Source organism: Lissotriton vulgaris, chromosome 5 (assembly GCF_964263255.1).
Source record: "Lissotriton vulgaris chromosome 5, aLisVul1.2, whole genome shotgun sequence".
Lineage (NCBI taxonomy): Eukaryota > Metazoa > Chordata > Amphibia > Caudata > Salamandridae > Lissotriton > Lissotriton vulgaris.
In genome coordinates this window covers 135,952,679-135,980,368 of record NC_141693.1, presented here as the reverse complement: position 1 = coordinate 135,980,368, position 27,690 = coordinate 135,952,679, and the positions used below count along the sequence as shown (strand labels likewise).

The 27,690-nt window shown below is 41.2% G+C and overlaps 1 protein-coding gene across 2 annotated transcripts in view; it reads right to left on the bottom strand.

The window, feature by feature from the left end:
- VAV2 (vav guanine nucleotide exchange factor 2) overlaps positions 1 to 27,690 on the bottom strand; it is a 789,576-nt gene that overhangs the window by 30,905 nt on the left and 730,981 nt on the right. For both annotated transcript variants that reach the window (XM_086921069.1, XM_086921070.1), the window contains exons 15-20: positions 23,097 to 23,206; positions 21,928 to 22,029; positions 20,869 to 20,957; positions 10,183 to 10,199; positions 9,301 to 9,322; positions 5,064 to 5,191 (exon numbers count right to left, since the gene is read on the bottom strand). In XM_086921069.1, the coding sequence (XP_086777195.1) occupies positions 5,064 to 5,191; positions 9,301 to 9,322; positions 10,183 to 10,199; positions 20,869 to 20,957; positions 21,928 to 22,029; positions 23,097 to 23,206 (468 nt within the window). The remainder of the gene's footprint in view (positions 1 to 5,063; positions 5,192 to 9,300; positions 9,323 to 10,182; positions 10,200 to 20,868; positions 20,958 to 21,927; positions 22,030 to 23,096; positions 23,207 to 27,690) is intronic.

The following is a 27,690-nucleotide window of genomic DNA, read 5'->3' as shown; positions in this document are numbered from 1 at the left end:
GGGAAAAGCAATACAGATAATTGATGTAATGTGCTGATATGCTTTTCGGAATGATGGTTTATCAATATGTGGTGTGTATGTATTGTTGCTGCAATACTAAATAAAAATAAGTTATAACAAAATATACATGCATTAAGCCAAATGTTTATTTCATTTATGAATTTTCATTGGAATTCCCACTTCCAACTGCAAAAGCTTTTCCTGAATATTTTTCATTTGCTGTGCATTATCAAATGAAAATTCATTTTTGTATAGAAAATATTACTTTTCATTAGGGTGCATAATGTAAATGTATATATGTACACACACATATGTGCAGAATGTAATATGCAATTTATTGCCATTGTTGATCTTGGGAAGGGGCCGTGAACCATGAGAGCCAATGGCTTGAGGAAGCGATGATGCCCTTATATCAACAATGGTAATGAACAGCATATTGCACTCAGCGCATCAACATGTACAGTTAACCATTAATGAAATTTTTTGAATAGGTGTAAACAAAGAATTGCAACCAGAACAGGATTGGTTGAACCTGTTAATTGAGATAAAACCACAATTACTAGGGTGTTAGTATAGTCCAAGTTGATTTTGTCTGTAAAGCCATAAAGTTACAAATATTAAAAAATCTAATGAAATTCAAATGTTATGGTTAAGTAAACTATCCATAACGCGCACCTCTGTCCTACACTACTTACTACTGTCATGTAGTTCCCATTAACCTGTAGGACATGCGTGTTTGTGGACAACATAAACTTTGGCTGAGGTGCCTAGACTGATTCCACGCACCCCGTAGTATGTGTTGACCAAGAGACCAGCTAGCTCACAGTGCCACCACAACCACCCCTAACCTAAACAGAGAGCGAATGGTTTCTGGCAACCACTGAACGTGACTACCCTGACCCCTCAGGGATCATGGTAACAGTTCTAAAACCCTTTCACTCAATCACTTGTGCACTCTTGTACTTAGAGACGTATACAGAGAATACACAATCGGATGTTTTCAATATATTTATTGAACCAACGTTATTCTTGTATAGATTGCATGTGCTGGGATAATCAATAGACAGAAGCATATGAAAGTGATTACAAGCACCAGAATAGTAAATAGCAGGTATAGTTCCACCATGGCACTAAGAACAGTGTATACATGCAGGCATATAAAACGAAGTGGTAATCAGACGTACTCCTATTAAGTAATTGTGTGTCTAGAGTGCATGGCCAAAAATCCCCCCAGAAGATGATTCAACCCCATTACCTTTGGGTACAGAATGTAGGACTCTGTCTTTCTTCATGAACTGAGCACCCATCGCAGAGATGTTAGGTTGCTGCTTGGATAAGCATGCAGGGACCTCATGATGTCAGCAGAAGTGTCCCCTCTGGCTAAACCCCGGAAATGCTTATTTATAATAAAAAGCAACCTCATGTAATACTTTAAATATATACATTTCCTGCTTAATAAACTCTATGGAATAAAAGCTATCATTGTTGTGAGATTATGTGTTTTTTTTTTTTATGTCGAACTTATAAGAGGTGCTACATATTTTATTAGGAAGGTGTGAGAAATAGATTCAAGCCCAATAAATCTCCCTGGATTTTTCTCTTTTTGGGCCACCCAGTTTATAGAATTCTGTCATGAGTTTCAGTCACTGTATGTTCTGCTCTTTTATAATGTATTGAGAGTGCAAACTGCCAGTACCAACCTTTTTAGATAAATTACGCTAATGTAATGATAGATTAGGAGGCTCAGGGCTGGGTACACATGAACAAGTATGCACATGCGTGTGTTTATGGGACCTGGCTGAGCACTCGCCAATCTACTCACGCCCTATGTGCCTTCGAGATCCTTGAGATCTGAGGGGCTTCATTTGGCTGTCTGTCCACGCTTTAAGTTGAGCAGAATGGGTGGCCGTTCCTTTAGGGTGCTAGCGGCAGGCTTATGGAATTCGCTCCCGGTACACATCCGAGCTCTTGAGGATTTGCTCGCCTTCAGGCAGGCGATTAAAACTTTCCTGTTTCCAGTGTCTAGTTAATTTCTTTTCTTTTATTGTGTGTTATGTTACAGCGTCTGTCAAAGCGCCAGGACGCCCCTTTGCTGGGGCAGCTGCGCGCTATAAAAATATAAATAACATAACATAACATAACATAACATGTGAAACTACAGTCTAATTCAGCCTGGAGTCTGTTGACGGGTTTGTGAAGGGGCCGGTCGCAGAAGGACCCCTTCAGGGATTGGTGCTGACCTGTGCAGGCCTTCCAATACGAGTGAGCATTATACTGAAGTATGTAGAGCGCTTTACTGTGTTATACACTACACTACATCTGCACCAAAATACCATTTCACCATACTTAGGCCTACAGAATTATGTGATGCACGGATCCCTTGGTAAACCAGGATACCAAATGCAGATCCGGCCCTTATTTCCACTTATCTGCACTCCTTGTGCCATGCAAGATGAATCACTTGTCTTTGACTCAACTCCTAATTAGATTCCGACCTTTGAATCACCCTGCTGGGCCACATTAATTACTCTGCTGGCCAACTGGAGGATCAGAGGTCACCACACAATATGGCTCTTTGCCAGTAAGAAGGCCTGATCGTGGGAGCGGAGTGGGTGGGAAGAGAAACTGCAAGAGCAAATTACTGTTCATAGTGCACCTAACTTGGGAAAGCTCAACACCACAAAATCAAATGAGAGAAACCAGACCGCCCAAGGCAGTCACAAGAGAGGAGAGGTTGTGGTGGGAAGGAACAAAGCAGTGTGGTGATTAGGGGAAGGATGTAGGTTCTCAAAGAAGATCTTTAAAAAGGCCACTTATCAGTGCCATATTGGAAATTCCCAAAATGCTGTGCAGGAGGGTTCGGACAGCGGTAGAAATGTCACTCTGGGATAGGGCAGAGGTTCCTCACTTCTAGAACTTTCCACCCCCACTTAAAAATCCCTGTACAAGGGAGAGACTTTGGAGAACAATCTGGACCTGCGGGAAGCATCGTCAGAGGAATGTCCAGCAGGTGAAGCAAAGATACTTGACCCGACTATAAAGATGAACTCAGGGGCTTTTGGTTCATTTGGCATCCAGGGACTAGAATTTGTTTCTCCGGAGCCGGTGGCGCTGCTTCCCCTACCCCCTCTGCATCAAAGTTTTGGGATGAACCTGCTGGGGGAGACTATGGAGGGGTCTGTCGGATCTTCTGTGGACTGGAGGAGTGTGACCTCCAGAAGGAGGGGTCCTCGTTTTAAGATTACATAGGTAAGTAGTCAATGGTGGCCGGGGGATCTGAAGGATGTAGAGGAGCTGTTGGTTCTGCTGAGGAAAGTACCAGGCCCAGGAGAAGAGTCGGGTATAGAGACAAGAGACAGGTCCTGTGCAAGGAAGGAGAACATTAAAAATCAAGCTCCCTCTGAAGTCTTGTTGGCTAGAGCACACAACCACTAGCAAAATGGAACTTTCCCCATGTAGTGAATCAATACAGGTATTAATGAACCACATTGTAAGAGGGGACCCTCCTTAGCGATTTTATTGGTGTGGTATTGGTTTTCTCATGATATTTTTCTGCTTTTATTAATGCGGTGATGCCTTTACAAAGTTTGCCTTTTGACAATTACACCCCATTAGATTTAGTCTACTTTAATGGGGGCATCATGGTCTTACAGTTTAGGCTTTGCTAAGGTGTGCATATATTTGTAAATAGGACATTTCTGTCCACCTTGCGCACCGTGGAATTTACTCTCGTGTTCCAGAGGATTCAGTATATCAGAAACCAAGCCAGGCCAGCCTATCACTCACAGGATGGCCAATATCACTCATTAGTTTCAGATAGCAGGTCCCATTGACCCAGTTTGTCATTACGACCAGAAGCCCCTGCAACTACACTGAGGACCATTAAGGTGTGGGATATTTGTGTGAACTTAATGTGAAATGGGCATAGTTTGAGACATTGTATCATCCTGATGGACAATGAGGAGATGTGGCCTACCGGCTAGAGAAGCCAACTCTGGAACTGGGGAAACATGTTCGATTCCTGACGTCTGCTCAACATCCTGTAATTCTGGACAAAGCACTTACTCTCCCCACGCCTAATGTAATCTGTAATGTGTGTCTAATGCAATCTAGAGCTCATGTAAAGTGCTTTAATGCCATTGGGCCAGGTGTGCAATACATTAAATTGCAGAAATAAAACTGTAAAATTAACATAAATATCACTTCATTCTGACACTGGAGAAGCATGGCAATGGCATTGCACTTTCTTCGCACAGGTAGGAAGCGCTTCTTCAGACGAACCATCTTGTGCAGTGATTGAAGCATGAGATGCCATGTGGAAGGCGGTACCTGCTCAGAGATGGAACAGGGAACGTCAGCACTTTGCGGGACTTTGTTTCATCGGTGTAAGTAATGATGTATTGAGCAGTAAAAAGAGGTCTCTGCAAAATGACTGCCCCAGGATATTATCTACTGCATTCTGTTTAAGAATCCACAGTTCATCAATCTTCAACCTTTTTACCATAGTTTGTTCCACTCTATCATTTACCTCCTTTAAGTTGACCAAAAGAGGCCATGGTCACACTTTTGACCGCTGTAATCTAAGTTAATGTTTATATAATACAACTATCTAAGTTAATATGTCCATGTTCCTTAATTTGCTTTATTCACCTCAGCAAGCTCTAAAAGAAGTAGCTGGTTCTTACTAATAATTGTTTTTGTGCAGGGACTAGGTGAACGTTTTTGGAGAGGGAGAGGTATCCTAACAGTGTAGCGAAGTAATGGCATTATTTTTGAGTCTATCAACTATTATTTTTCCACAGTCATCGCCCTGTCCAGCTGTGCTGTATGGTGCATCATTCCCTGAAACATGATGTGCATCTATCTCCCTGAATACTGTGCATTAGTATAAATCAGTCCACCACACATGGATAAACTCCTCGATATGCTCAGATGGGTACCACATTATATAAGGTTCTCTTTGCCGGCACCTTGGTACGCAGTTGTCTGTGAATAGGCGGATATGGCCACCAGTACCACCAGCAGTCCAGCAGGCTGAGTGAAAGACAAGCTAGCACCCTTACCTCCCACCACTGGGAATCTGGATCGCCTCTCAGCAGCTCAATGGCATCGCCCATCTGGAATGTAAGAACCGGTTTTCCCGGAGGTGCTGGGTTGCCATAGTAACCGTGGACTGCCACCATTTTAGGACCTGGAAAAGAATACAAGAGAGCCACAAATATAAACATGCGTTCTCACAACTTATTGCTCTACAAGATTCGTGGGGTGAATCTTTCATTCAAGGGTGGGGTGGAATGGGACGCTTAAGACCCCCCGAGAATGTGTGACATCACACAGCATGATGACATTTTACCAGAAAAAAGCCCAAGCTTTTTTATTTTATTTTTTTATTTTTCGAAAGCGTAATAACGTCATCAGAGTGGGCAGATGTGCTGCTGGACAGTGGCGTCACTAGGGTTGGTGTCACCCGGTGCGGGTAACTCATGGTGTCACCCCCTCACGACTTACCGCATGGACCTTCTCCGGTGGAACTGCACTGAATAACACAACACCAAGCATGGCACTGTGGTCACACCACACCAGACTACATGGTGGCACTGCACTGAACAACATACCAGAGCATGGCACTTCGGTCTCACAACACTGCATGGTGGCACTGCACTGAACAACACAACACCAGAGCATGGCACTGCAGTCACACCACACCGGACTGCATGGTGGCACTGCACTGAACAACATGGAACCACAACAGACAACAAGACATCACATTAATCAACAGAATGGAATATTAGAAAACATGACGTAACACTGTGCAGTATGGTACTAAAGTGCGCACAGCATGGCAGCTCCACAGAGGACTACACGACAGCACAACACAGGACAACATACAACATGGTACTGTGCTGAACAACATGACCTAATACAATGCCATAACACTAGACAACATGACACCACACAAGACAACACAACATGGCAGCATGCCACCAAGGTCAACACCAGAGATCCACATTATAGCATTGCTTTGGACAACTTAAAACATGGAGCCACAACACACAACACAACATGGACAATACACTAGAAAGTATGAAGCCACAGTGGGAAACGTGATGGCACCATATTAAACAACATGGCACAACTTTGGTTAACATGGCATCACAATGAACAGCACAGCATCACACTGGAGAGAAGGACACCACAATAGAGAAAACATTACCACACAAAACGCAATGGCCCAGCAATGGATGATATGACACCAGCTTAGCAACATGACACCACACTAGACAAAATGGCACCACTCTGGATACCCCGATGGTGCAACACTGGTCAATAGGGCACCAGACTAAACAGGGTGGTACGAAACTAAGTAATACAGACCCATAGTTGGCCTCAAGAACCCTCACTAAACCATAACACTAGACTGCACCCCATGTTCTGTGGCAGTAGTCAAGAAAAACAGCACCACGCTGCACAGGCAGGCGCAAGACTAGACTGAAAGACAATACACTGAACAAAATGGCAGCAACATACTTGACAATATGATGACAACACGGCACACTCTGGGCGAAACTAACTGCCACGTTAAAATGTTGAGAAAGCTCCTAATACAGTGCCTGAAGACTGACAAAGGAAATAGGAACGTAGCTGTTCTTAGTACAGGGGCACCGGGGCTCTGGGGTGTAAAGGGCCCAATCTTACGTCAATTGTCACTATTTTCTGCTCTCGCACACGGAGGTGGTGGTCACATTTCCTCCTGCTTGCACTAGGGCCCATAGTGTCCCACGAAAGCAACAAAAAAACTGTAAATAGCCTTTGCAAAAAGTCCAGAGTTTTAAAGCGCAGCCCTTCCTGCGGGTGGAACACACACTTGGCAATCGCTGTTTGTGGAACCCAATATCCATCTAAAACTGTTTCTTTTCTAATCACTCTGCTAATAGTCTAATCGTACGGCGTGCTGCAAAAACTGCAAGTTAATGGGTGCCCTGTCTGAGTGTATTTGCGTGCATAAAAAAAACACACACATCACGGAGGGCAAAGAGAAAGAGAGGGGGGTGGGGAGACGCAGAGGGCTCGAGCCAGCAGCATCCTGAAAGGAGCCCAGGCTGCCCCCCTCCCGCACTTCAACGAACCCCACTGCGCACCAGGACAGAAACTGGGAGGCGGGGCGGGGTTACTGTGCGCACGAGAGAGAACTTCCCACAAACTCTAGACAGATGTTGTGTGCAAGAGAGGAGGAATCTTATTGCCCCATGTATGTGCACCATACTGAGAAATACTAATATTTGCTGAGAGAAAACATTATGTTTATACAAAATAAGTTACCACAAAAACGAGGAGTCCAGTTCAAGAGTATCAATCTGCATCACGTAGGCATTTTTTCAGTCACCAACCTGCCATTCTGAAATGGCGGTACTATCCTATGAAAGGCACTGAAGTCCGATAAATTACCATCCACATGGTATACATATCGCTGTAGAAAAGTTTTAAAGAGTGTGCCAAAACTCTTGCTCAACTCACAGTGACATCTTGCCTTTTCTTTAGGCTCCACTGTGGTGATGGCTGGGCCCCTACCGTAGGGGTTCTGCAAATCGCCCAGCAGCACTCCCCTGCCGAGACCGTCTCCACTCAGTCTAAGCGCATGGTGGTGGCGCGCGTCAGAGGAGCACAACGCAGGTGCTGGCCCAGGGCCGTCATGGGTAGCGCTATAAGATTGACAGCCCTGGGACCCACAAACTGGGTACGCCGCTGCCATGCATCGCAGCATCACCACTATTATAGTAGGTGGTGCGTGCGTGCGTGCGTGGCGTGTACTGCAGTATTTGTTGTAAGCAGGTGCACTTACACAGTGCACTAATAACTGCACGTAATGGTCTGGGGCGGACCACACCCTCCCCCCCCCCCCAGCTACGCACTGCTAGTTGTCGAGTGGTGAGAGCCAGGAAGTAACTGCTGGTCCAAACTCCCGGTCCTAGACAGTGAAGCAAGCGTTATGTCCAAGAGCCCCAGTCAACTAATGCATACAGTGCTAAAATTAAAACAGCTAAGAAATCCGAAGTCTTAGTAAGTAAAAATATGATGGATTTAGCACAGATCTCTTAACTAGGAGTGAATGTTTGATTTGCTCTGCATTCCGTCCATCATCTGTGTGTCTTTTGCTAAAGGGCAATCAGGCAGTGCCCAGAGGCTGCTCTGACAGGTCAGTGTGTGGCCTGTTTTATGGTCTGCTGGGCCGACTTTTGTTATTTATTAGTTATTTAAATAATCATTGCCTACAGTGAACACAAATCCATGCAGTATTCTATATCTTGCAAAATACCTACAGAGCCAGTCTTCAGTGCTAAACTGCCCCAATTTGAAACACGGGCCGCTTTTTTTAGCTTTCTAACTGACTAATAGAGGCCGCTTTTATTTTGGTTCATGGGCATATTTTCTGCCCCATTCCAACCCTGCATGTGTTTTATTTATTTCTATTGTGCCTTTTTAAATAGCAAACTGGATTGTCGTGTCTCGCCGCCGTTATTCATTATTGCATTTGTCTTCTTCCCTCAGTTACACCAATAGTTATTACAACACACATTGTGGAACGCTTCTTAAACAAGGCGACTTGCCAACAGTTCCAGGTTGTGTTAACTCCGGGGCGCCCTTCTGTGTTCCTCCATCCTGTGTGAGTGTCGGGTGGAGGGCAGTGCATTTGCATGTGTGGGAGCGGTGCGTCCGCTTGGGGCCTTTTATGTTGATTCATCACCAGTCCAACCCTGCGACTGTCACATCGATCACAGTTGTTCCAAAATGCAAGAGAATTTGAGACAGAGAGACTGCGTAGTGCGTACTGAAATCGTGCCCATATGAAACTATTTCCTTATTCCACTGACTGCTCAGAGTCTGGGTTCCTCCTGATTATGAAGCAGGGCAGATGGGAGGCTGCAGAGCTGTTACACAGCGAAACCAGTTAGTCAGTCAGATTGGTGTCACCCCATGTGATGGGTGTCACCTGGTGCGGTCCGCACCCCCCTAGTGACGCCACTGCTGCTGGACTAACCATTTAATGTTCTGGCATCATAAGTCAATAACCCTGCAGTTTGATTATCTCAGAGGAAACAGAACAAAATATATATTATATAAACTGCTGTAAAGGAAGTTAATTAAGCTAAATTGAAAGTTTTCCACATTACATCATAACTTTACACCAAAGGTTCCTGCATCACAAACACACAACGAAGACACAAAATGTTAACACAGGGGCCAAGTTGCATGTTCGTGAAGACTGCATCATACATATCAAACCAACAGAAAAGGCCTTACCAGAGCCCATGCTGACTGGATCCTGTAACAGAAAGAAAAATGCTGGATTTAATACAAAGTAAAAAAAAGAAATATTATTCTTTGCAGATAGAAGATAGGGGCGACGTTGAAAGACAATGCAGCTGGTATTGTATGTTATCAGCACTTGTACATGGCATATCTGGCCTGGTTTCCTCTTTGTAGGGTCTTTCCGCATTGTTTCTGAGTGTCTATACCTCAGCTGATCATACGGAGTTGTGTTATTAGTTGGACAAAGTATATGCCCCAGATGTGGTGTGTATGCAAGCGATCGGATTTGATATTTTAGGATTATGGGTACTTTGAGGCATGTGTTGTATCATTGTGAAGCATCCCAAACCCAGGTATACGACACTAGAGCTGTGTGATCTGACTACAGGACAGACTGCCATGTAGGTGAAGCAGGAACCAGGTACCTGAGTTTGCAATAAAGATGATCTCTGCATGTTAGATGGGCATGGCTTCCTTGCCACACACTCAAGGAAAGACCAAGGCCCCAGCTAATTCTTATAGAAAAGGAAACTATACTTAGAAATGGCCGAGTTATGTTTGACTTTATTTCTAAAGGTCTCAAGAAGCAACTGAGACTTTTCTTGGCAGACATAAAATCCGTACAATATTTCAGCGGTACAGAGGCAAGCGGCAAAAATTAATGGTGAAGTGGATCACCCTTTAACTGGTCGATGAATATTAAAAAAATCAAGGCACCTTTGAGATCCTCTAAGTTTTAGTGCAATGAGACAAAACTGACTGATCAGGGGCCCCAGATGCTTAAAACACGCACACAATTCTCAGACCTACAACATATGGCTGTGTTCACATCTCATGATAATGAGCTATTTACAAAAATTAAAATCCACTTACGAGATCATCTGGAGCGACTGAAACACAAAATGGAACAGAATAAACTGTTAATATCAGGAGTGATTTAACATAAAATATGTTTAAACAATGAAAGAATGAACATGTCATTTGAAGCTATCTTTCAGTAGGCCAGTCCTGCCAGGCTACAGATCTAACTTTTAAACCCCTTTTTGCATTTACATCTACTAGCATTTGAATGACTGCAAACAGAAGAACTGCAATTAAAGTTACAGGGCAAGTCACCACACGTGTGCATATGGCATGATACAGTAGCTTTTTGGGGGTTCATTTTTTCTCAATTTATCATTTTAAGATGGTGGGTACCCATCTTGGTGAGATGAATTAAAAAATAAAAGGAGTTTGAAAGCACATTTAGGGAAAGGAGAGACCAGGCTGCAGCTGCTAGGGTCAGCCTAAGAAAGTTAAAATAAAATTGAAAATTAAAAGAAATACAAGGAGGGTGATGGTGCAAAAGAGTAATGCGGCTAGGAGAAGCAAATCAACACCACCAATAGGCAGCAGTGAACAGGGCAGCAGAGAAACTGAAGAGGGCAGGAGGGTATTAATAAAACTGCCAGGCAGAATGGGGATGGGTCGGGTGGTGAGAGCAATGGACGAAGTGGGATGAGAAAGCTAAACAGAGTGCAGGGGGGTAGGTGGTGATGAGAAGAAGCAGCAACACACAGGGGAGAGGGCGAGCAAGAAAACACATGCATTTCACTAAAGTGCAGAAAGAAAAAGAAAATATAGTTCCTCTAGTATATGCAGAGGAAGGATACCCGTCATCTAGTTAAAAGGATGGTGAAGGAGCTATGCTCCAAGAGAAGGGACAAACACAGAGAGAGGAAGGAAAACTACTGAATAAAAAGCAAGCAAATGAAACTGACAGGAAAGTCAAACAAAAATAAATAATGAGCTACTTCAAAGCTCACTTTAACAACTGGTATTTTCATACAATAAATCCATTCAACCAAAAACAGTTAATACTGTCTGTGACACCAAAAAGTGCAGGAGCAGCGAACTACGGAGTGCAGAATCTAAGGGAAATACGTTTTACATATCCAAGCTCCTCTTTAGATGCAACTGTCTTTGCGAAAGGCAGCTCTCTATCACAGAAGTAGGTACTGTGTGCTTTTATGGGGGTGGATGAAGATTATAGCTCTGCAAAAACTTAAAGTGTTGATAATTGTCCAGAGTCAGAAGTTCAGAGTTAGGAGTGGGTGGTCCCTTAGAAGGGCCAGAGCTGAGTTTAGAGAAGACAGTGAACACAGCAAGTACTAACTAAGGCTGCTCACAAAAACCTCCTACACAATAACATGGCCTGAAGCATTCTCCCTTAGAACACTCATGCCCCCCTTTTTTATAGTGTAATTAAGACAAAACCTCGGCAGCATCATCCTTTACTACATTTATAAGAAGATCCTGCAATTCCTTCTGCAGTTAAAAACAACACAGGCTTCGACTAACATTTATTTTTATTGTTCAACATATTTTTCCACAGTAAATACACATTACCATCCCAGAGGTATTCACCTGGTAAAAAACACAACCACATTAAATATTAATGTTACAACGTAAATGGATTAGGACCAAAAATCGCCATTGAAAACTATTTTATATTTGAATTTCGTAATTATACTTAGTTGTGCGACCCTTATTTTCTCACATATTTTATGAATATTACTTGATTAAAAAAAAAACAAGCAAGCAGGCACAACATATTTAACTTCCTGTCGAAGGCCTGGCAAATGGGAGGGAAAATATGCATTGAATCAAAGTCTAAGGGTTTTTCGCTGTTCTCAATACGGTCTTAGGCTCTGTGATTATTCTTTCTAAAACAATTATAAACCAAAATCTATATATGCAGGCTCAAAATAAATTACTTTCTCATAACATTCCACCTCTTGCTCACATGCCTAGAATCCTTCAAAATACCTTTTGACGGGAAATCCTTGCGGCCAAATTTATTAGCATAAATATTCATCAGTTTCAAACGCAAAAAGAGCTTGGCGTGAATGTTAAACACTTCCATGCGCCCCGCTAACACCCACTGTGCTGTGCTGAATCCCCATTAACGCGTAATGGCAGTGATATTTCTCACTGGCAGCCATTTTAGATAAACGAAGACACCTAAAACATAATAATGGAGGGATCTGAGGGCTCAGAGCACAACAGGAAGCTTTACTTGGCCTCATGGTCTCCAGCTTGAATCCGTGTAGGTCTTCTCAGCCATTCACCCTTCCAAGGTCGATAATAGGAGTACCATTGTGTTGTCTAACAATAAACAACTTTTATACAGCACCAAGATACTCCTCGGCGTAAATGTGCACTTCACAAATATAGTTGTTTTGATGAGAGTCCTTTTTTAACCAACATTTTAAAACATAGATGAGCATTAGACTTCGGTTTGGCGCTAGTTTCATTTTAAGGTTTAGGGCCAGTTTTAGATTTTGGGTTACAATTGGGCTAATAGCCCTGGGTAAATGAGATGTTGTTATTGTTATTAGGCTGAGGCACAGGGCATGCTGTAGGGTGAAGGTTACCATGAGTCATAGCCTCAGAACGAAGAGGTTACCTTTATTATACTGACACTGTACAGGGAGTATGCACTAGCCTTAGTTCAGGCCTAGAGTCAGTCTTACGGCTAACATTAGTCATAGGTGTGGGGCTGTAGGGCACCGTTTATTGTAGGCAGTGGTTAATTTGTAAAAAAACAAAAATGTAAATGCCGGGACTCTCGTCAGGAGGCAGCTTGCACCAGCCCATTTCTCCTGTTAGCACCGCCTAAAACAGAACCAAGTACTAACCATGAAAGTGGGGAAAGGATGTGGCATAATTGACAGAGCTGTCAACTTCGGAGCCGGGGAACCACGTTCGAGTCTCAGCGTTGGCTCAAAATCACGTAATTTCCCTGTGCCTAGCAGAAATTAAAATGTCCTTACTTGGAGCTCATGAAAAGCACCAGTGTTGATAATTAAGTGCTGGTACTGAACACCGGACACCACAGGCTCAAATTAAGCACTGATTGTAGGGTCATCTCAAAGGCTTAGGGTGAGTGTTATATTTGAATTAGACTTTTAGGACAGAGTTGGCATGAACATTAGGCTATAAGGGCAGGGGTTAGAGTAAAGCTTTAAGGTCATGGCTAGTGTTGATATAACGATGATGGCCATAGTTAGGCTTACATTTCTTTTTATTTTCCTTTATAGCCATTTCATGGTAACACTTTGGGATTATAGTCTTCCACTTTGTAATCACGTGTAGCCATTTATCTAAAGAAACAGTCAACTGCAACAGAGCAGAGCCAGTGGGTACTGGCAATCTGAAGAAGCACAAAACCTTTTGCAACCATAATTCCAAACTGGAAGGTGGTACCTTTCAACTTTGCCTGGTGTTGTGTGAGGTTTCAAAGATTGTCAAGAACCTTTTTTCACCCTCAACTGCAAAAACAGCAACATAACCTTCTGATACGCAGTTTGAATCTCTCTCCTCTTGCTCAGTTTATACCTTATTTGTCCTTTATTTAAGCACTCCATAATTTAAGAGGATAAATCTTTAGTAGAGTTCCCATAGATTAAATTTAATTGCTTTTGCCATTTTAACTCACTTAGATGTCAAGATAATTTCTTAGCTTTATATATTTCATATTCCATATGCCAACCTATACATCTCAAATATTTCCTTTTGAAAACTCTGAAATGATCTGGAAGATGTCCTCCTATGCCCCCCCTTCCTCGTGTGTTCCCTGGACAGTCCCTAGCTTGCAGACTTTGCCCACGCCAGGCTTTGCAGTAACACAAGCTAAAGGGGAGGGTTTAAAAACTTTTCGGTCCAGATTTGACGTGGTCATAGCAGTGAGCTAGCTTCAAGCTTTGTACTATATCTCTTTGGGGAACTGGAAATTGCGATCTGCAAAATCAACTGTAGCTTCATTTTAATTGCATGAACAAAATAGCAATTACAAATTAATTAATACATCAAGATGGTGTAAAATAAAGGCATAACTCTTCTAACTTGATGGGTCCTAAAGTCAGTGACATTGTTAATCCATTGTTGGATTGTAAATATACATTTAGATCAGCATTTGCTTTCCTTTCTAACCAAGATTGGTTGTCACTTTATTTCAATAGCAATAATAAAATTAATCTATATTCTAAATGCTATATCTAGTGTCTCTGCAGTGTTAAAGTAAGTATACATCTACTTTTCTTAACTCTACATCCTGGCACCTAAACCTACATAACAATGCTGTGCTAATGTAGATAATATGGGAAACAACCATTACAACGCAAGTATTACAACGCAGTGCTTTTACAACGCAAGTATTACAACGCAAGTTCAATTACAACGCATGTTTTTACAACGCATGCTGTTACAACGCAAGTGCTATTACAACGCATGTTTTTATATCGTAAATTTATATTAATGAATATAATTTTTTTTGCGAGATTTACTCAGGTATTCTTTAATTTATTTTTTGGTTTTACTATTTTTATTATAAATAATATTTAATTTTTATTTTTAAAAAATATATTATTTTTTAAAATAATACTCTGGTAATTTCTAATATTGGAAATATTGTTTTAAAAAAAATAACTAATTATTATAAATTTTCAGATGAAAATTATGGATTAAAAAATAAGTTTTTATATTTATTATATTTATTTTAGTTATTAAAATATTAAGAATTAATTTTGGTAAAATGTATTTCATTTGATGTTTATTTATTCAGTTATCTTTTTGGGAAATATTAAAATTTGAAGAAAGAAAATCATTTATATTTGTTGGAAAAATGGATATTAATAGTAGTATTAATACTCAGGTATTTATTTAGAAAATGTATATATTTATTCTATCTTTTTTTCTAGGTATTTTTTAAAATTTAATCTTTAAAAAATTTCATATGTAATGTTTAATATAAGAAATATAATTTAAAATAAAATATAATTAGCTTTATATATTAGTTTTTTTTATTTTATAAAGTAATATTCTGGACATTTTTTAAATTAAAAAAAAAATAAAAAATATTTATTTTGATTGATAAAAATATTAAAACATAATGTTATTATTTTTAGAAGTTTTACAATATTTTGCATTTTTAAAAATTGAAAGGAAAATTTTTAGATGTATTTTTTGAAATTTTCCCACGGTTTTACATTGATTACAATGAAGGCTTTAGTCCTTCATTTATTTCAATGACTACTCTATAGTAACCCGCGGAACTGAATTGTAAGGTCGAAAAACAACAGAAGCAGGATGGAGAAGATGGAAACAAGATTAGCATATTGGTAAGTGATAATAAACATGCATTTTAGTACTTATACAATAATTTAAAACGTTATATTTAATCAAAATGAAAGTGGAAAGACCATGAGTTTTTTTTAATTATTTTATTTTGTAAAAAAAATGTATAAAAAAATATATATTTTTATTTACATTTTAAATATTTTTGTAACATTTTCACTTTTCAAATAATATTTTTAATACATTTAAAGATAAATACAATAAAAGTTAAATAAATAGTCCTTTTTTTGTCTTGCTAAATTTTGATCACGTCGTTACGTTAACGTCGACGTAAGCGGCCATCTTGGATTGCATCGATTGCTGGAAGCAGCAGGAAGCTGATCTGCGCTCAAGGTAGTAAACTTTTATAACTTTATTTAAAGTAAAACATAGATACAAAATATTCTGATTCATCGTTATATCGGTGAAATATGTCAGTTTTCATAAATATGAGTATTTTTTTTTGTTACTCGAGTACTTATTATATTACTCGCGTATTAATTTGAATATCTCTATGATTTTGCGGTATTTCCGTGCAGTTTCTTACATTTCAATACACTTCCCCAACTAAAACCCCTAATTTTCCTGCATCCCGTCTCAGTATTTATTTTACTATTTTTTATAAAATTATTATTTATTTAATTTATTAAATAAATAAATTAACTGTTATTAATTTAATAATTTTTTAGAAAATCAGTGCTTTTTCGTGTAGTTTTCCCCCACATTTTAATACACTTCCCCACCCAAAACCCCTAATTTCCCTGCTTCCCGTCCCAGTATTTTTTTAACTATTTTTTTAAAATTATTTATTTATTTTAATTTATTGAATAAATAAATCGTTAAAAATGTAAATATTTTTTGGGGAAAATTATCTCGCTCAAATATGTCAATTTTCATAAATAGGAGTATTTTTATTGTTACTCGAGTATTTATTGTATTACTCGAGTATTCATTTGAATATCTATATGATTTTGCGGTATTTCCGTGCAGTTTCTTCCCCACCCAAACCCCCTAATTCCCCTGCATCCCGTCCCAGTATTAATTTCACTATTTTTAAAAAAATATTAATTTATTTAATTTATTAAATAAATAAATTAACTGTTATTAATTTAATTATTTTTTGGAAAATCAGTGCTTTTCCGTATAGTTTTTCACCACATTTTAATACACTTCCCCACCCAAAACCCCTAATTTCCCTGCATTCCGTGCCAGATTTTATATTACAAAAAAAAAATATATATATAATTTAAATGCGTTGTAATGGTATACGGTTTAATAGATTTCGTTGTATTGGCACTTTTTCATTAGTAACACTATATTGCGATGTAATAGACTTTGCGTTGTAAAAAATACGTTGTAAAAGCATGCGTTGTAGTAACATGCATTGTATCATCATAGATCCAGATAATATGGATGCAATATTTTTGTAGGTCATGCCTGGAGGCATATGCATTCCCCACAAGCTAGAAGGAACACACTACACTGCACAGGCGGCATCGTGGGCACGTCTGGACTATTTCTTCCTGTTCAGGGGGCTGTGTCCAGCCATTTCCCAAGCGCAGCACCTGACCGAACTTACTCAGACCATGCCCCTGTCAAACTTGCCTTATCCTCGGCAGATTATGGGCCTCCGCGCAGCAGTTAGAGATTACATGCTCCTATCCTACTAGCTTCAGTGTTTCGGGAGGAAGTGTGCGGCTTCTTTGTGCGAAATAAAGATTTAGTTGAGAGTGTGGAGACCATTTGGGAGGCTTTCAAAGTTACGCTTGGGGGCTATTGTATATCTAAGGGGGCTGGAGTACTCAAAGACATCATGAACACACTGCGCAAGCTGGAAATAGAACTCAAGGCGCTGTAGACGACACTAGCTAAACACCCAGATAGCACCACATGATTGAAATTCAGGGAGACACTCACAGAGTACATGTACTCGGCATGTACTCGGCATGCAGAGAATCCAGTTTCAGGGGTAGATATTGGGTGGCTCGACGGTATGGGCAGGGGGAGAGACCGGGCAAAGCCCTGGCAGACACAATTAGAAAACCACGCTATTCCAACTATGTGTTGGAACTTGAGGGGCCGGGTGAGGTGGTATACAGAGACACTGCGTACATACTTAATGCCTTTACCGCGCACTATGCTAAATTGTACACCACGCACAGGGTAGATGAGTTGGATTTGGATAGTTATTTGGGGGATGTGGCATTGGGGTGGCTGAGTGATGTGCAGCGAAAGTTTCTATGTGCCCCGTTTGAGCTTGATGAAGTGAGGGAAGCAATCATGCACATGCAGTCCGGGAGGGCCACCGGTACAGATGGCATTCCCATAGAGTTTTACAAAACTTACATCAATCAGATGGCCCCCATACTGAGTGAAGTCTACGAAGACGCTTTGGATACGGACTACCTTGTGCCTTCCATGAGGGAGGCCCTCATCATCTAACTTTTGCAGCCGGGGAAAGTACCCCCATCAGTGCGACTACTACAGGCCACTGTCTCTCCTTAATTGTGATGTTAAAATACTAGCCAAACTCATTGCCACCCGGCTCGGCTTGCTGATGGAGAATTTGATTCTGCCCGATCAATCTGGCTTTGTACCCGGAAGAGCTAGTTCCCACAACTTACGAACACTTTTCACTGTGTTAAATAACGTCTCCTCTGAACTGCCTTTGACGGCCGTCTTTTTAGATGCCAAAAAAGGCTTTTGATTCAATTGAATGGGACTATATCTTTGGGATGATGTCGCGAATGGGCTTTCCGACCCTCTTTCTCTCCTGGATGAAGTCACTGTACTGCTCGCCAGTCATGTGTCCCAGGCGTTCCCAGTCACGAGGGGCACCCGTAACGGTTGCCCTCTGTCGCCCTTACTTTTTGCGCTCGCAATTGAACCGTTAGCGGCAAAGCTGCGGCAGCACCATAAGGATAGGGCACTGCGGTGTAATATGAGGCAGATGTTAATAACCTTATATGCGGATGACATAACGCTGTATATTTGAGATCCGCAGCACAATCTAAATCCAGTCCTCAGGGAGTTCATTGTGTTTGGGAAACTTTTTGGGATTCAAATCAATTGGGGTAAGTCCTGTATTTTCCCCTGATGGCTGCGACGGTTCGCTTCCCGTTAGATTATCCGTTGGAGTGGTGTGAAGAAGAGCTGAGGTATCTGGGCATTCGTGTTCCCAGAGATAAAGACGACCTGATGCGCCTTAATTATGGCACTGCCATGACGCGCAAAACGGATAACGTCTCCCGCTGGATCACACTCCCCCACTCCATGGCGGGACGGGTGTCCCGAATTAAAATGGTGATACTACCTCAACTGCTTTTTCTGTTTTTGAATATACTGTTCCACCCGGGGACTTATTTTTGTAAAGCGCTCAAGTCTGAGCTGATGCGATTGGTATGGGGGGCAAACACCCGAGACTGCAGTGGAATGTTCTCAATAGACCCTACTCGCAAGAGGGATTTGGGGTACCCAACTTTGAATTGTATTATACCAGCGTGCAGGCCCACTATGCATACTTCTGGGTGCACCAACCAGGATATATGCCAAAAGTGGTGGCAGAGCACTGGCTCGCACATCCCGTTCCAATTTAGGGCGCGCTGTATGACACACCTGCCGTCAGGGAAAAGACGCAGACTACTGTCACCTGCACAATTGCAGCGTGGGCACACATAAGTCGGTTGTTAGACACCCCCCTGCCATATTCTCTGCTGCTGCCTCTCGTGTATCATCTCACTATGCCCCTTCTGCAAGAAGCGGCATTTCAGAATTTTTTGGAGCGTACACACATTAAAACTTGGGGGCACATGTATCATGAAGGTCAGTTTCGAAAGGTTGAGCATATTTTCCAGGGCTTGCAACAGACACCGCTTGATGTCTTTCTATACATACATCTCAGCAGGGCATCCGCTTCCTTACCCCGGACTTCCTGGCTGAGCTTCCAGGCCTGGCACTGCTGCAGCTGACTCTTAAAAGTGTGACGGCCAAGTATCACTTTTATACTGCACGGTGCACACACAGAGAGAGGAACCGCCTGCACTAGCTAGAACGCACAGGGACTCGAAATTGGGATTTGCAATGACGGACGAACAGTGGGAATACTGCTCTTTGCAAACAGAGCAGGTCTTTCCAGCAGCAGGCTACACACTACAAATGTCTACACAGATTGTATTACATCCCAGCCCGGATGCATAGGTATAAACTGAGGGATACAGATAGGTGCGACAGGTGTCGGGCCCCAGAGGCAGATTTCTTACATCTAGCCTGGGAATGGCCGGGGGTACATGACTACTGGAAGCTTGTTTTTGAGGCTCTGAATTTGATGGTAAATGTTCATATTGAGCCCACACCATTGCTAGCCCTGTTGGGATATGTTAAGCCATTGCAGGCGGCGCATCGTAAATACGTGGCCCTTGTATTACTGATGGCAAAAAGGCGGGTGGCATGCGGCAGGGGAAGGGCGCCCAAGTTCAAAGTATGGATTGACGACTTGGTGTATTGTCAGGAACAGCTCACTACATACACGGAACTATTACCAAGAACATCCAGGCCTAAAGACATTTGGGCCCCCCGAAGTGTTATTTGTTAGAGCATCCACAGAGAAGCCCCGCAACAGAGCAATAGGTGACCACATCCTGAGAAGTGCTGCACACACGCATCACCAATACATATGTGTTTCTTGAGGGGCGAAGTGCTATTGAACTAAGTTAAATGCATTGCAGTCGTAGCCGTTTGGATTGCCCGAATATGCCTGAAATGGAACACAATTGGGTTCAGTAGTATAGTACCTTATTATTGATGTAACATGTTGAAAGTATTTAGTACTACTTACGTATCTGTGGGCATGTGAGATGCCTTGATCAATTGTCTGCTAAATCTTGATGAGTAGATAAACGGTCCATTGACCTTTGCTAATTACCGATGCGCAATCAAATGCTCTCAGGCATCATGAGATGATTGTACCTATACTGTGTCTGTTATTATAAGTGTAAATGGCATACATGTGTAAATTGTTTGAAAAACAAACAAAAGTTTAAAAATATATATATTTTTGTAGGTCGATATTTCAGACAGATATTTAGATACTAAAAACACTCCCAAAATCTCCTATTCTTCACAGTTTTGTTTCAAATTCCCACAAAGACCAAAATAGGAAAAGTTCCAAAATTCGCACTATTCTTCGCAGTCACCTTCTCTCATAAAACATATGGAATGCTCAACGAGGTGTCAGTTGGGAGTCAATAGAAAGTCTGCACTGCACATTCCTTTTGAAATAAAAATCTCCCAGGACTAGACAGTGAAAAATGTTCCTATAGTAAAGGAAATGCATTTCAAAACAGAGAAAATGATTTAACTACAATGATCTCCCCGTAACAGCTGTATCAAGATCGATGCACTTACTTATTTTGCATGGGGGAATAATTTCGAGACATTCTTTATGGGCTCCAACTCCACATTTCGGACAAAGATATCCCTGATAGAACGTCCCTCTGGAAAAAAGATGCAAAGCTATCAAACTAAATAGAGGACATTAAAATTTATATCTGAAACAAATTACGTTCTCTGTAAAGCTAACCTTTTCAGCCTTTGTTTCTGTATGGAATAGATTTGTTCTGAAGGAAAACATTTTTTAAAGAAAAGAAATAAGAAACAAAGTAGTGTTAATGAAGAAGGAGGAACTAAAAACAAATAATGGTGGGTGAGTGAAGATGCAATCAGAGTTGTACAAATGAAAATAAGGAGGAAAATCTATTTAATTGGAAAAGAAAAAAGAAAAAGTGAAAAGCAAGAAAAAAGTATTAGAAATTAAAAAGTATAAAAATGTTGCTAGAGGTTTGCTATACAGACAATTTCAAAATATGTCCTCAACAATTAGTATTAAACATTTGCAAGAAACTACTTTTAAATACTATTTCGGTACAAGTTTAAGCACAAATTAAGCATATTTAAGTCATCGGCCTATAACCCAGTTTGAAAATTCAAGCCTCAGTCTTTGGTGATTTAGAAGACGACAGTGGACTTGCATTCCAATTTTAATTTTGCATTTATGTGACTCACGGCTGACAGCCAGAATAGTAAGTCACAATATCAATGCTGAGCCAGTACAAAGCAGACTAGTGTTATTTTTCCAGATGAAACAGATATCTTATTTTCAATCAAACACTTCCTTCTATTTTGAATTGCCATTCCCAGTTTCAACACAGACTACAAATGTCAGATTCCATAAAACAAATATACTGCTATCTATATCCAAGTATTACATCAATTCGACTGATCACTCATTTTTCTGACATTTAATTTAATCTATTAATATAGAAAACGAGGTTCAAAAAATAAACATAGCATGACAAAAGAGCAACAACATGGCTTATAGAGAAAGTACACAGTAAGTAAGGTGGATTTCTTAAAGCACAATTTGAACTCATTATGTGAGTAGACACCCACGAGAATTTTACCTACCTTAAAAACTTTTTGCATGCTTTGCAGTTGGTGGTTTTCTCAAAAGTGAACATCTGGAAGTTGTGGTGATTGGCATTTGCTTTATCTGGTTTAATGTTGGACCTAACATTTAAGAAAAAAAAAATCGAGAATGTGGATGCATTGTTGTTGATGATGAAAATAAATATTGGAGAACATTAAACCATCTCTCCTTCACATACAAAAGGGCATTCAAGAGATTTCTATATAATGCTCTAGTTTTCTATTCTGTACATTTTACAACAAATATCAGCTACCTGTTTGATGGAAATTAAGTAATCAATGTACAAGGCAGAATCTACTTAAGTTATGCTATTTACTTTAAAACTTACAGAAACCTGAGACTGAGGTGCTGGATTTTATTTTAAATAGTCAATGATGTTAGTATTATGCAGCACTTAAGGTTAGCTGAGTAACTGCTTGCACAAGACATGTTAAGGAGGGGTATTGACGGCTGAAATAGACACTTGTAAGACCCTGGATGGATATGATACTCCTCGTCGGACTCGATAGAAGGCTTCATGCCTGGCTGTTTACCTGTATGCCCAAGGAAGATAGGCCTTTGCCACTTCTAATTGGACCCCACACAGTACACACCTAGGGGGTGCTAAACTGTGCACGCTGTGGATTAGAACAGATGCAACATGTTTGCTTTGTGGTGCATAGTGGGTGTTGCTTTAGGTGTCCTCATGTAGCTTAACCCCTTCGATGATGGTGACAAAGGCAGCTTGTCATGGGCGTTACCTGTGCTGTGCGCATGACGAGCTGGCTTTGTCATGTAACGCGGGTTTTTTCAAATTTCAGCGCGCAGCGGGAAAACCCGCTAGCGCGCATGCGGTTAAACACCTAAAACTGTGGATATATACACTGTGTCTATTCATACACTCTCTAGAACACCTCATGCTTATGTGCACTGATGTTTAAAGCACCATGTTGGAAGTACAAATATGAACCTCACACAACTCAGTCAAGACCTTTGTGATATGATACAAAACATCCAATTCCCTTCCAACGATCAACTACAAAAACGTACCCGGGAGCCCGATGCAGATCAGAGACCTTTTATACCCCCATCAGGAGTATAAATATACATTACATAACTCCTACTACACAACACAATTTTGAGAAAAGCACATACAAAGATTCCTTACATGGCCATCTCAAACTGCTCCGTCCACCTCCTCTTCATGTCTTCTGTTTTGCAGAGAAACTGGAAACCCTGTTTCCCCTGGAGATGAATTAAATAGAATCCATAGGACCACTGTGAAGGGAACCAATAAAACAGAACATGTTTATTCTTTTAAGTATGCATACGCAACCGTTCCAGAAATTACAATTAGTTACCAAACGCATTCCTCAACCTGTCTCATATGCCCTATACGAGCGAGGGTAGCGGCATTGTTCTATATCAGGAGAGCACAGTTGTTCTTGTCCTAGCCTATACTTTTGAAAATAATTGTTAAAAGGAACACTAGTCCAACTGGTTCAATAAGAGAAAAGTAAAAACTAAAATTCTCAGAAGGCATCGATTTGATAAATGAAAGCCCAAAACGTGGAACTGCAGGTTGTTGGCACAGCAAACTCTGGAAACCTTTAATTCCCATCATTATCACCTTGGCCGCGGCGGTAATTCCACTGCGGCGCTGGGGGGGAGGGGGGGGGGGGGGGGGGGGAGGGCCGCGCAGCGCCTCCATGCTGGTGACGGAACCACTCCGTCACCAGCCACGGGCGCGCTGTGCTTGTGACGGAGTGGTTCCGTCACGGCCCCGCCCGCTCAATGGAACGCTCAGCGCAGGTGCGGAATTAATGCCACGAAGACGCGGCAGGCGTGCCGTGACGGAATCACTCCGTCACCAGCACAGTGCGTCCGAGGCTGGTGACGGAGTGGTTCCGCCACCAGCATTCTCGGGGTTAACCACAGGATAGGAGGTTCTATTTACTGCTACAGACAGGAAGGTTACGAGCAGTAGCGGCTCACCCCCCCCCCCCCCACCCCCCCCAGCGCCTTACGACCCTTGCGGGTGAGTAGCGCGCTTTACAAATTCCTGATTGATTGATTGAGTAAACTACTGCTTACAATAGGTTTACATTGGATTAAAAAAAAAAGTAGTCCCGCTCAAGAAGCAGTATTTACTCTAATAGTGCAATGCTTTTACGAGAATGCATTTTTTACACACCTCTCCTGGCTAAAATAGTGTAAATTGCAAAAAACTGAAAACATCACAAGGTACTGAATATTGAGTCTAGCCTTTCTTGTGACTGTGCTGCAGCAGTGACGTCTGCACGTCATTGGCTGTCTCATAGTAGCCCGATGTCAGTCTAACTACCCCAATTACACTTTCATCCCCTTACATCACTTTTATTTATTTCCATTTATTTATTAAACTTGTACAGCGCGGCAGCTACCCAAAAAGGGTTTTGCCGCGCTGGACGGACTAAGTGCAGGTCATAGAATATTTATACCAAAAGACAGAGCTACTGGTTATATAGCAAGGTCACAAAAGCAGGCTTGAGTGAAAAGGAGGAGAATCGAGCACAATAAGCAGTGAAAAGGTCTTTGCTTACCATTTTCCCATGAGACTAGAAGGCATAGAAGGAACAGATTGAATAGTTTTGATTAAACTCCAAGCTTACAAATCAAGGTCATGCAGATTAGCTTTTCACTCATTCCTCAGGCATGCAATCCAATATCACATATCACCAGGTAACAGCAGAAACAGGTTTTGTAAACTAATATAATACCTGCTTTTGGAAACCATGACAAAGTCTATTTAGTATTAAAGTTCTATAGATATGAATTTCAAAGAAAGATGGAAATGAGTGACTGATCCTCTGAGACCGCGAGCTATGAATGAAAAGGTTCTTTAATGCTGGGGTTTATACTGATATGCCCTGCAGTGGTTGAGGCCAAAGCTTTTGCAATTTGTAAGAATACCACACTTGCTTTTGGGTGGAAGCCAAACATTTGTAGACAATATGGGAAGAGACGTTTTAAAGGCATGGGCAAAATGGCAATTGCCCAGGGGCCCCACCTTCCAAGAGGCCCCCTGAGAAAGTTCATTTTCTCCCTAGCTCACTTCTGTGTATCTTAATCTTAAACAAATATTTCAATATTTTTAGACAAAATAGGGCTTGAATTAGCAAAGAATTGGGTAATAAAATGTAGTTATTCCAAACAGGGGCAAACAAAATATTTTGTCAGAGGCGCCTAAAATCCTGAAGATGCAAAAACAACAGTTGATGGACAGAATGCAGAACAATGTCATACATTCACCCCAGTACAGAGATCTGGGCCTAAATCCATCGTTTTTTTGCACACCACACCACGCCAGCTCAGACATTGCCATATGCAAATCAGCCTTGACCCTGTGCCTCATGGGAACAGTCCAGCCGGAACTGCCAAGCCATGTCTTCCCTGGACCAGAATCAAGCACCCTAGGAGCGGTTTCTGGCTATCAGCCGTCATCAGCCAGGATAGCTTGACTCCAGTGGTGTGGAGAGCACGGGACTCACATCTGAGCATACCCGTCCCACTTGGGGTGACAAATGCAAAAACAACAGTTGATGGACAGAATGCAGAACAATGTCATACATTCACCCCAGTACAGACATCTGGGCCTAAATCCATTGTTTTTTTGCTCACCACACCACCCCAGTTTAGACATGGCCATATGCAAATCAGCATTGACCCTTTGCCTCATGGGAACAGTCCAGCCCGAACTGCCAAGCCATGTCTTCCCTGGACCGGAATCAAGCATCCTAGGACCGGTTTCTGGCTATCAGCTGTCATCGGCCAGGATAGCTGTACTCCAGTGGCGTGGAGAGCACGGGACTCACGTCTGAGCATACCTGAAGATGGCACTGCACATGGGCCGCATTTTAGGACAAAATGAAGCAATTGGATGTTGTTGAGGCTGGAGGATGGAAGTCTTCCCCTGCCTTGAGAGTTGGTGGTAAGTTAGTGGAAAAACATTCATTTTATTTAAAATCACATATTTGTGTATTTAGGGTGTAAACATGTTGCGTGCTATACATGTCCACACAACAACTACAGAGTGCTCAATATTAGTGGCTCTATCCTTTAAGAGTGCCTTTCAGTACAGTGATACACATACAATGGCTCAGAGACAGACCATCACAACACCAGTTAAAGGTTCCCGTTAATAGTGTGTGGGGCAGGAAATATCAGAGGTATAGGAGAACTCTCTACAGCGGCTAGGTACCTTAGATGAGCAGTGGTCCCAGTCAGGCAGAAGTAGTCCAAAAGCATATTAGAAAAGAGTAATTTTGTGGCCTTTTATAAATCTAACATGGTTTTCATCACAGAGTTCGCTCCAATTCATTCCAAAGTCAGGAGCACAGTTTTTTAAGGGTCTTTCCTCTGTGTCTTGTCTTGGATCTAAGGTTAGTTCGGGTAAACAATAACAGCTGAAAACAGTAGTCCACAATCAAATCACATCCCACCAGGAAATGGGCAACGCAGCAACGATTGGCGTCCCATAATGCTCGCTAATCAAGTTATCACGGATTTCCACTTCACTGCATGACTGATCATCCAAGAAAACATTGGATGACTACCACCTTATTCTGAGAGACCACCAATTCCTCCTCCTGGAAGCTGGAACAAAATATGCATAATCGCATATAAACAGATCAGCTTAAAAATTCATCCTTCTAAGGCCAAAGGGACTCCCGTGTCCGTCTGTCAGTGAGGTCTTAGGAGCAAAAACTTCAAACACAAGACCCTCCCAAGCTTTGAAACACCCTTTGTCAGGGAATGCATCAAACCTAAGGAGCTCTAAATCTCACACAAGAACTAAACCTCCTTTCTTTGAGGACACTACTCAAACACCATCTTTCCTATCTTCATCTACACATATATGACTATGAAGATCTCCTGATTTCATCCCACTAATCAGTATCTCTCATCATTACTTGCTACATTAATATTCTTGCAGCTCCTTAATGTTTTTTGTAAAGGGCCTCTTTGGTGGAGTCTTACTACAAAAAACTTAACTACATGAAAAACAAAACAAAATGGAAGGTCCAATTTTGTAAATTAAGTGGGTCCCATTTCTTAAAGGCTTTATGCTTGGTATATATGATCTTTAACTAGATTTCATGTAATCGGATACAGTGGAGTAATTACCCAGCAGGGCGTCCGTGCTTATGCGTTGTGAGAGTCAAAACATTCTGGCCACTTAACTCCGAATTATTAGCAATTTTTACTTTTGTCGTTTTGGTAATCCACATAAATAATGTTGCAGGTGATGTTAAGATACTCATTTTTTCTTATCCCATTTTTTTAATTTAATCATTTTTCACATTGTTATATCATTTTGTTATACCATTTTATATTTCTAAAACGATGCTTGATCGCCAAATATTAGGATTTTAGTGCAGTACAAGAAATAAAAAAATTATAATAATATAAGCAGTGTATAATGGTTAAAACAATAATATACTGAGAGGTATAGAAAAAGGAAAAAAGCCAACCCTTAAATAAAATATAGGTAAAAGGTCAAAGAACTTCGAAACACCCGCATTAACTTTGGCCTGAGTTTTAATACTTCAAATATCGACTCCAGTACGTTTATGTCCACATTTGGAATAGATTTTTCTACTTCTAGTATTCACAAATATTCACAGGAGTACACATGGAAAGGTACACAAGTAGAACATTTTGAGGTGTTCTCCACTGCTTATATTTTTAGACAAGCAAAATTCCTCTTAGGTGGAAACGTC